We start from the raw sequence: 11,032 nt of genomic DNA, 5'->3' as shown, positions 1-11,032 counted from the left end.
TATTCGTCTGTAGCAGTTGTTTCAATTTTGGAATGTGTTGCATTTGTTTATTCGTAGCACGAAAGGCTTGCAAACATAATCAGTGAGTTTTTTCTTTCTTTCCATCTTTTTTGTCTTTTTTTTTATTGGTAGCTGTCTAAATTGACCACCCTGGGGAAAAGGCTTTACTGTCACTCTCCATGTCTGTCTTCATCTTACGGGGAAATAAACTATCTGCATGCATTGTCTTTTCCGCTATTAAAGATGCCCCCTGAACACATACACATCTCTTTGTATGGAAATAAAGGTCCAAGCACTCACTTTCTGGCCACCGCACTATTGTCATTCCAGGTAGATCTGCTTAGTTTATTTCCACATCCAACTGGCTTCCCAGAAGGAGCTTGAATCTCTGAACATTAACGCAGCACACAGCACCGTGGGCAGAGACAGCGGTGATGGGTTCATTTCAACTAATTTCCATCTTATTTCTGAAGAAAAAGAAGAGAGTTTAATTTATCGTGTGTTTGACTGGCGGTGAGGGTGCAAGCTAAAGCATGTGCCCCCCAAGAGGTTTTTTAAAAGGATGAGCCTGAAACAGTGTTAAATCCCCTGATGGAATCTGACTCACAAATTGCCCACTAGGTGCTTCATATGAGCCAGATAACTGACACAGTCGGTATGACCGCAGAGGATTTTGGCTTGGAGTCAGCCTAATCAATACAAATATGCAGCATATAGTTCCACTCTTCAATCATTAAAGTTAACACCTACCTTTTGTCTTAACAGTCTGAGGTAAATGCATATTTTGGTGATTGCTGTAATGACCACAGTTAACAGCTATAATCCTGTTTCTCATTTTAACAAAAGTAAAGTTGTTTTTCTGCATGAGTGTGTCCTATTCTCTACCAGTTCATAACTGTATAGATAGTGCTTTGATTCAAACAGATGCCGACACACACTTTTTGTAATGCTGGTGTGCAAGAAACAGACCCACTTTGTTATAATGGCACACAGTCAATTAGCAGGACGGGGTTTTGCACGCTCCCTCTTTAGAGGAAAACACTGTAGGTTAGAGTCACAATCTCATAATCACATGTGACGGATGTGGAGGCTTTCCTTTACGGGTTTTCTCTATAGAGTGCACTGTTCAGTTTGTCTTCACTGTACTGAATGAGCTCATGCTGCCAGTTAGCTGAAGACAGTATTTTCCTGTGTGAATTTTTGATGTGAGTGATTGATGTGAGGCAACGTGGCTTCAACTTGGTGTTGCTGATGTGTTTGAAGGCTCCCTTGTCAGTGGATAGACGTGTGGTAACATGAGTGGCATCGCACTGACTCATCAGCCTAGTGATTGCATGACTTCAACCCTGAGGCTCACTGGCCGTGCCTCGAGTCAATTCATCAAATATTTATACAAAGCAGGTAAAGATTAAGATTCTCTCTGCTTTTCCTCCGCAGTGTGTCATCTCTCCAAATGGAGAGACTCTTGAGGTGGTTTCATCTTTCCTGCTTTGGTAGATAGCGTTCCAAACATTGCCCATATATCCATTAAATCTCCGTGCTCCATAAAATTCAAAGCTATAATTCATAACATGCCTGAAATTGCAGTGCTGACAGTGCCTGTCCCACTGAATCAGCGCTCAGATGAACGAGAGGTCTAGAGATGTCACCAACATAATAAACAGGGCTTTGGCCTATAGCCCCTTTTCTTTCTCAAGCCTGAGGCCCCAGGGCAGGGCCGACCCTAGTCCCTGTCTAACACTCGCGAGTCCTATTGATCCAGCAGGGATTGATGTCCTCCAGTGGCTGATTTAGTGTACCCACTGGTCCTCGTGCCTTTCCTAAAAGGTTGGGCTGGGTAAAACATGCGGCTGCTGTTGTGTGTAAGTTAGCAAGTCTTCCGACTTTTCTTCTCCTCCTCCCCATCACTTTCAGTCTCCTGCCTCTCCAGGCTGTGCCATTGTGTATGTTTTATGGCAGTGCATTTTTCAGCCCTGCCAGAGTGAAGCAACAATGCTTTGTCTTAATGCAGAAGTCCTACTTTAACTTTGGGAGAAGTAAATGGAGTCTATTTGTTACTTTCTTCTACACATCTCACCTCCTCTGCACTTTTTTAAAGTCATTCTGCTATGTTTCCTTTATTGTGTACATGCTCTCCATCTCTAACCATTTAAACCACAAAGCTTCTCATTTTTAAAACTTCAAAACCATTTTGATAAAACCACATACAGTATGTATTCTATAGTTTTTTCCTTCTGTGAAATATTTAGGATCACAATTATTAAAGCTGCATAAGAACATCAGTTGGAAAATGTACTAATGTATTCTTTCACATGTATTCAATTAATTTAGAAATATTTGGTATTTTTGGAAACTAGCACAACTTGAGTCTGGGGTTTTTAGAGGCTAAATAAAATTGTGCATGTATTCTGGCATCCTGCTTATCACAGAGCGAGTTATGAAGGCTTCCCTTCACTTTTGCATTTAACCCATGGGAGGAAACACATGTCTCTAAATCTACCAGGTCAGTATGATGGGCAAGTGCTCCTGGTGGGCCCCCATATGTCTTTAGCTTACCTTAGTTTGTTGTATTTACTTCTGCTTTGGTTGTTCTGGTTTGACCTTACAGTCTGAATACAGAAGGAGAAGAGGGTTCAGTATTTTAGTTTGGGGAGCGAGTAAGAGGTTCAGGGGACAATGGGAGAGAGAAAGGTGAGGTAGAGAAATGATTCTTCCAGCCCATCGCTCTTGTCATGGGAGCAGTGTTGCAGAGTAGGGGAGAAGGGGAGGGGCAATGTTAATGTGCACTGTATCATTCATAACAGTAATACTGGCATCACTTGGTGCTAAATAGCATCATTTGTCAGGGAAAGGGCCTGGTGCCACAGTGTTACAGATAAGCACTAGTAGGATACCTACGCTATACGCGTTTGTTTTAACTAAATATTGATTTTCAACACTTTGTGCCCTTACCTTTCTTCTGAAAAGTCTTCTTTTCTAGAAGACCTAACCCTAAAACTAAAATGTACCTCAACCAAACTAATCCTAACTTCAGTTGTGAAATTCAATTAAGCCTTAACCCCAAATAAATCCCAGTAAGAGGCAACAAAATGTTGTTCAAAATGATTTTCCTCAGCTCTCTATACTTGCTCTTAATCTGAGCAGAGAATCTAACCCATATGCTTAATTGGTTGGTTTTAGTTCAAATCTTTTTTCCAGAGTAGGAGTTAATCTTCCACAAGACTGTGGCTCTCATACACTTAGTCTCAAATCATTCATTTGTTATCCTTCACTCGAGTGTATGTCTACCCACATGGAGCATACAATTCCTCCACAGTCGAGAGGGCAGGAAGGAGGAGAAAAAAATCAGCTATTATTGATGACTATGAGGTAAAATGCGTAATTTGCACTGTCTTCAACCAAATTATAACTCATATTGAAAGCAGCTGAATTTGCATAAATCTCATTAGACGCAATGAGAGGGGTTCATAAATCGTGATATTAATTAGTCATTTTTGCCACCCTTTCATAGGAAAATGGGGTGTATTAATAAAACGAGAGGGGTGTGTGATTGTGAAGCCTAATTGGTCGTTGTGTTAAGCATTTTGGTGCACAAGTGACAGGCTTGATTTAGTTTGGCTTCACTGCTGTTGTCTGACCGAGTACCTGCAGGGAGGGAGAGAGGATGAGTGAGTGTGTGTGTGTGTGTGTGTGTGCGTTTCTATTAGTGTGATAGGAGGTAATATTGATTTCAAAGATATAGGGGAGGACAAATACAGTTTATCCATCACTGCTGTCCAAGAAGTGGTTTCTTAAAGCAGTATTGGTGCAGACCTTTTGCCACATTTGTTTTCCATTTCACTTTTTGAGAAGAGTGCTGTTCAGTATGCAAATGTATTATTTTTTAAGAAATGCTATTTTACTGTAAATATCATTGTGAATATTTTTGTATCATCTTGATAATGTTTGTCCGTTGATCATTAGTCGTCCAACCTAACCACGTATGCTCCCAAACTCCCATCTAACCACTGACTTTGTTTGTAACCAGCATACGACACCTGTCTCGCCTTCCCAATGTGGGGAAGTCAGTCCAAATGTCTCATAAGCTATTTCCTGCAGGTCATTGTGCTTTCTAGTCACTTTCCTCCCAGTGCACTCTGTCTCACACCTGTCATTTGTAGACAGGTGTCCCATTTTTATGTGCGCCCTCCCCCCTTCTATGTATCAGCTCAAGGTGATTGCATAATTTCAGTTTCCAGATGTCAAGCTCAGTTTTCTTTCACGCTCAGATGTATTTGACTGAAAATGATCAATGTTGTCTATTAATGAATTTGCATTAACATTTTATCAGTGATACTGAACAGTAACGGTTTTAAAAGATGTGGTATCCGTTGGCTTTGAGTGTAATTAGTGGGCTATGTGAATACCATAATTGTTGCTAATTGTCAATACACAGTGGTATTTTAAAGATATATCACAACCATATTTTAAAGAAATCCATAATATTGTTTATATTTTTGTTATAGAAAATGTGGCTTTTTTAAAAGCACGAGACCATATACATTTTTATCCCGTTTTGTTTTGGTAAATTATTTTGTACTGGTTTTCTTATTAATCTGTAAGGCTAGAAATCCAATTTCTTTCAACCGTAGCATTGTGCTGATTTAACCGCCCTGGTTTTATGTAAACATTATTTTCAAGAAATATTATTTGTTCCATTTCGGCACACTGACATGTTGTTTCATATTTATGTCACAAAGAGACATCTAATCAAATAATTCCTTTTTTTTAAAGACACACTGCCACATTTTTATTTATACTATCTGAATTGAAACTTTTGATCAATCCCATGGAAGTCGTTATTATTTCATATTTTGTTCTCACTTTCAAGTGAGCAACTGTGGTGTATAAGGTAGCACCTCAAATCTGTAGTTGCACAATCACAATAAATGGCCATTTCTCTGGGGGAGGTTGTTTATTTAAAATTTAAAAAATTCAAAAAACATACAGAGAGGAAGGGCACGTTCATCATTCTGGCCTGGAAAGGATGTTGAGGGCAAGGCTAGATCAAACGTCCCAAGGATGCCTGTATATATGTAAATGAATATAGAGACGTGAACAGAAATGTATTCATTTTTCCCTGGGAATGTGCATTGTTTCTTCAGAATAATAAAAAGCTTGCAACCCCTCTACTGGAAGTGGCTGAATATGGAAAATGAAACTTGTTAGTTAGTGTCTGTGGGTATCTCTCAGCATTTTGTTCCCCTTCTGTAATATAATTTCACCTCTTTTTGTTCGGGGAACTGGGACAGCTACGTTTTACATGTAATATTTAGCTTAAGTGTTCTAGTCTGTCACCTGCACACTTGGAGGTGCTAAAGCTAAAAAAGGAAGAAGAGGAAAAAAAACAAGGTTACAAAGAAAATCGTTTGGAGGGGTGGGAGAAAGTTGATGGGCGGGACGGGTCCAGAAGATTGTAACCGAATCCGTAGTTTGTACAATTTTTGATATCATGAGCAGTTGGAAAAATGATACAATCTAAGGTGATTCATGCAATGTGGCCATTGTCTCTATTGTGTACATTGTATGTACAATCATTTCATATTCTAAACTGGTCAGAAAATAAAGGAACTAATTGTGATTTTTAGTCTTGCAGAACTGTATGTAGTTAGACGATGTGACAACCTAATATTTATCTAATAAATATGTATTCAGATGATACCTGTATGTCACTGTGGTCTTGTCTTTTGTGTGTTTGCATCGTAGTCTGACAATTAGGCCTGCTAATCCAAGCTGTTTATCCAAGCAGACGGTGTAAATTATGGGTATCAGATTTGACTCACATTTTGATTAATATGTGGAAATGATGTGAGCCCATATTAACACAACAAAATAATGGAGACAAGATTCGTACATCTGCTCATAGGAACGACACTGAGCAATTATTATGCAATCTATCAAGAAGGAAATGAGAAAATAAAAGTAGAAATGAAAAAGCAAAGCGGTGAGAAAAATTCCTCTTCTGCAGAAATGGATGGAGCAGAAATTAGTATAATCACTATATTCAGAATATAATAGGACTCAGTGGAGCCACGCTAGCATGGGTAGTGACACCAGCATCACCAACGCAAAAAATAATAATTTCTTACTTAAATAACTTTTCATAGTATCACAATATTTTAGTTGAACTGAGACACTTACACTTATTTTTATATTTATGTCAGAATGTTCACCCAAGCCCACAGTGTACAAATCCATCCAACCATTAGTTTAAAGACTAGATTAGAATGTTAGGCAAGCACCTACAGTTTTATTATTTATATATATATATATATATATATATATATATTTCTATATTTATTTATGTCGACTGTATGTTTGTCTACGTGTAGCACCTTATCACTACAGCAAATTCCTCGTATGTGTAAAACACTACTTGGCAATAAAGCTCCTTCTGATTCTGATTCTGATTGTGCTCCTAAGTTTGCATACCCTGGCAGAAATTTTGGCATTGATTTTGAAAATATGACTCATCATGCTAAATCTTTGATTTAACAATAGTGATCATATGAAGACATTTCTTTTAACATAGTTGTTTGGCTCCTTTTTAAATAATAATGATAACAGAAATCACCCAAATGGCAAATGTACATAAGTACAATTAATTTCATACATTTCATTAGATAAGAAAATAAAACAGCAAAAGTTGTGTTTGCGTGTGTTAAGACAAAATAAAATAATAATAATAAAAAAATATATAAAATAAAAATTCCGTAAAAATAAATATTTAAAAAAGTAAATAAATAAAACAGTAAGTAAATTTAAATAAAATGAATAGATAAAACTATATGCGTGTGTGTATATTAATAGGGAAAGAAATATACGTCTTTAGGTATGTGATACTTATATTTTGATGACATATATTTTTGAAATAGGTTCAATCTTTATACAGAAGTATGTACTAGTGACAAATTATGTGTAACCCTCATAGACATATAAAAGGTAATAATAGATTATTGCTTGAAATCACGTTTAGGCTCGCGAGATTTTAATCCTTACCGCTCGGACTGTACTTCCGGTTAGGCAAGAAAAACTTCCTTGTCTCTCACATGTACGCCTGACATTTGCCGACAGCTGATTCGAGGGAATAAACTGAGCCGCATTACTTTGGAAAATGTTGCTTTTTTCAAACAGGATAAAAGTGTGTTCTCTGGCGTTTACCGCCGCGCGTTTGTGCAGCAGCGGCCCCGCAGCTGCTAACAACAACCCCACGGTTTACTTTGACATTGCTGCAGAAAACCAGCCTCTCGGCAGGGTAACCTTTGAGGTGAGGAGATATAAAACATAATCTACCGGTATATGGCTTGTACTTTCTGTTTGTCACTGTTTTCTTTTGAATGAGTAATAAAACAACAGATGCGACGTTAACACACTTCGTCCCGGGTCCTTTCCGTAAGTTTTAACGTTAACTGACAGTCGTTGAGTCTCGGTTTTCCGGAAAACATCTTGTTCACAAAGTCACCCTGAGGCTTTTCATTCTTCTGTTGCAGCTCAACGCCGACATTGTACCAAAAACGGCAGGTAACTTATGATTGTTTCATATAATGTCATTTCATATCCAGCAGAGGAATTTAACATTAACTCAAGTACTGTACAAACCCGAGATAACTTTACTTCGTGTGCTGGAGTAACGTTATTTCCATTTTATATAACTCCATACTTCAACTGCACTACGTTTGTTGTACAAATTTTACATTTCACGTCATAATTTTCTCCACACCCTTCCAGTTCAGTGAAAACCAACTATATCCAAATAACAAACAATGCCCTGGTGCTCCAGCATCATATTTAAGGACATCCCCTGACCTGTAGTGGAATCTGACACTAAATCTTTCTCGTAGAGAACTTCAGAGCGCTGTGCACAGGGGAACATGGCTTTGGTTACAAGGGATCAGTTTTCCACAGGGTGATCCCTCAGTTCATGTGCCAGGTAAGGTTTCCTCTTTTTCCTTTTTTGTGTCCTTTTGTTGTCAGGCATGCTGTTGCATTGTAATTACAGTGTTAAGTGTTTTCAGGGTGGGGATTTCACTAACCACAATGGGACTGGAGGGAAGTCTATCTATGGATTGAAGTTTGCTGATGAGAACTTCAAGCTGAAGCACACTGGACCTGGTAATCATCCCATTCTGTTTGTACACTCCTGCGAATGAAGGAGAAAGCTGTCTGGTTTGTTAATTAAATGGCTTCCACGGCTTCATTTTGAGGAATGGCAGTTTTCAGAGGTGTATTCCAGACGGGTCAGCTAATTTGATTCTTTTTCTTTGGATATCAGGGAATTTCAAGAAATATTACAAGCATATCATGATTAGAGTGAGTCAGTTTGTATTCCAGCCATCCATCAGCGGAGTTACATACAATACATCACTACTAAGAGTAAAATGAGATTTAACAGCACAGTGGGATACACAGGGCAGTGTTTCACAAATACAATAATGCATCTGTTCTTTTATATTCCTTGTGCTGCTATGTTGACCTAAATTTCCTCTACGGGGGTTTAATAAAGTAATATCTTATCTTACACAGGACAATGCAAACGCATTATAAAGCAGTTGAGAAACTGCAGTAGGCGTGGAAGACAGATAAGCTGGTGTTTTTTAGCAAGTCATCTCTACAGCAAAGAAATTAGGCTAAGCTCACACCCTCATTTCAAGCCACTCTCCCAAAATACATCTAGGGCAAAGAGCACACAGGTAGGCCTGCCTGTCTATTTGCTTATTACAGTCCTGCAACAGCCACAGATACTGGACCTTTTTCATTTTGGTGTCTGGGCATTATTGGTTGGTCTCAGGATGTAGAGAGAATTTCAACAAATATAACGAAAAATGCTTCTGAAACAAATTGCCTATCCCAGCTTTAAATACTGAGAATAATAAAAGTCATGGATGCTGTGGGTGCTCTGTTATAACTTTGCAAGATGGTAACGCAAATTTTAATTTAATGGAAATAAACACAATGCATACTGTTCTTTATTGTACAATAGATCGCCTTATTCATTTCCACCACTGGGTGGCAGCATCATGCAATGTTTGAACTAGCTGTTGTAAAGGAACTCAGTGAAGTTTTAGATGATGGATACAATATGTTTCTTTCAATTGGCCTTTTTCACAGCAGACATTTGACTTGTTTTAATGGGAAAAGCACATGTGTTACTAATAGCAATGACTTAGTAATATATAAGTGTCTCAGTAAGGTGTCAGTGAACTAGCATACACAATACCAGTAACGTAAAACTGAAGCAGCTAAATGGAATTCAGCCATCATTAATTGTGATATTTACGCCAGTGCCACGTCAAAAGTTCCTTTGTAGCTCTGCAGGCATATTTTGTTACTTTAAGTTAAATATTAAAAATAATAGAAACTTTTTTTCCTGCATTGTAGGTATCTTGTCCATGGCCAATGCTGGACCCAACACCAACGGCTCCCAGTTCTTCATTTGCACCACTAAAACAGAATGGTATGTGTTGACAAGCACAACATTATAAGGGTGGATGTCACTGTAGTCATTCTGTTACATTTCACCATTATTGGCCTTATTTAAAGTGTATTACTGGCTGGCTTGTGAAGACATGTGCACAGAGCTCAGATTGTATGCTGTGTGGAAAAGTGAAGAGACAAATGTGCAGTGAGCAAGACTGAACAAGAACAGACACATTAATACTTAACCTAAAGCTTTCTGAATTGTAATGAGATAATTACTCCCACACAACATAGAAAAGGAAAGGAGCTACTCTGGGACCATTTTAGATATTTTAGGTTGAGTATCATTGCCTTTTAGCATATTGCAATCCTAGTGCAGGATGCAGCAATTTACACAGGATCCAAACATAAAAGCACTCAGAATTCGGCAGCTGAATCTTTATAGTCCAGGTATCAGCAAGTAGTTACAAAAAAAATGTATTTTACACACAAATAAACACACTTTAAAATAGTAATCTGTCCCAGAGATTCCATCCAGTTGAATAGCTTTTGTAAACCGTCCAAACTTAAACCTCTGCTACATTTGGAAGGCGTTTGTTATTGTAGCCTTTTTAATACTTTTTTTTTTTTTTAGTAGTGTTCAGTTATTGTTAAAATGCTGTTTCAGAGGTTTTTTTCTACCCTGCTGGGAATAAAATTCTTGGTGGAAGCAATGAATTCTTTTAATGTTTTGGCATGATAGCAAAAAAAAATGTGAATGATTGCCTAAGATAGCACAATCGTGGCAGAACTAGTGGCATCACCCAACATAAAGCCTCACATCAAACCCAGTTGGGTGCATCATGGATTGTCTCACTTTCAGGGACAGCGATAATAAACCCCTTCTTTGTTCATGTAGGCTGGATGGCAGGCATGTTGTCTTTGGCAGCGTGAAGGAGGGACTGGACGTGGTCAAGAAAGTGGAGTCTTTCGGTTCACGGTCTGGGCGAACCTCCAAGAGGATCACTATCACAGACTGTGGAGAGCTCAAGTAGACTCCATGTGAGCAGTGGTCACGGTCGTAGTCTCATCTCCTGCTGTAATTTCAAAGTGAGAATCTGACTGAAAGAGGCTCATTCTTCATTCATGGCGCAGATTGCTATGTGTTGTTCTGACAATTCATTATTGCAGAGTCAAACTCTTTTCTATTGGTACTTGAAATCTTTGTTAGTCTTTAGTCTGGTAGCAACTAATGCACTCAACTGTGCCATGCCATAAAATGTGAACTTGTATCATAGGGTGGATGGGTAACGATTTCTTATGTATTTGAAGCTGAGCTATTCATTCATTAAGATGCATTGAAATTAGTTTGGAAAAGATGCATTTATTTGTAAAAAATAAACTAAAATAAAGTTTGTTTTTGCTGTCTGTTTTTATGCACACATTTAGATATTAAAGGAAAAGTATTACAAAAGTACTTTAAACCTGTAATATGTGAATTTTGTTTTGGACCAGTTTTTGCTTTGGGCAGCGGAAACAAGTTGCGAACTTTGACATATCAGCTTTAAAGTTGAGATGGCAAATTTGCTTAATTACA

The 11,032-nt window shown here is 38.1% G+C and overlaps 1 protein-coding gene across 1 annotated transcript; it reads left to right on the top strand.

Annotated features, from left to right (window-relative positions):
* Window positions 1–7,032: 7,032 nt before the first annotated feature.
* On the top strand, window positions 7,033–10,852 carry ppifb (peptidylprolyl isomerase Fb). Its single transcript, XM_046069218.1, has 6 exons — window positions 7,033–7,306; window positions 7,530–7,560; window positions 7,881–7,969; window positions 8,055–8,151; window positions 9,418–9,493; window positions 10,355–10,852. Exons 1-6 carry the CDS (start codon window positions 7,154–7,156, stop codon window positions 10,488–10,490), a joined length of 582 nt encoding a protein of 193 aa, XP_045925174.1. The 5' UTR covers window positions 7,033–7,153; the 3' UTR covers window positions 10,491–10,852.
* The last annotated feature ends 180 nt before the right edge of the window (window positions 10,853–11,032 follow it).

Source organism: Micropterus dolomieu, linkage group LG14 (assembly GCF_021292245.1).
Source record: "Micropterus dolomieu isolate WLL.071019.BEF.003 ecotype Adirondacks linkage group LG14, ASM2129224v1, whole genome shotgun sequence".
Classification (NCBI taxonomy): Eukaryota; Metazoa; Chordata; class Actinopteri; order Centrarchiformes; family Centrarchidae; genus Micropterus; species Micropterus dolomieu.
Note: the sequence above shows the minus strand (reverse complement) of the source record. Positions and strands in the feature narration are given on the sequence as shown.

Coding starts and splice junctions, on each gene's coding strand:
- ppifb (XM_046069218.1), top strand. CDS start 7,154: ATGTTGCTTTTTTCAAACAGGATAAAAGTGTGTTCTCTGGCGTTTACC. Junction 7,561..7,880: donor CATTGTACCAAAAACGGCAG/GTAACTTATGAT, acceptor TCTTTCTCGTAG/AGAACTTCAGAGCGCTGTGC. Junction 8,152..9,417: donor GCTGAAGCACACTGGACCTG/GTAATCATCCCA, acceptor CCTGCATTGTAG/GTATCTTGTCCATGGCCAAT.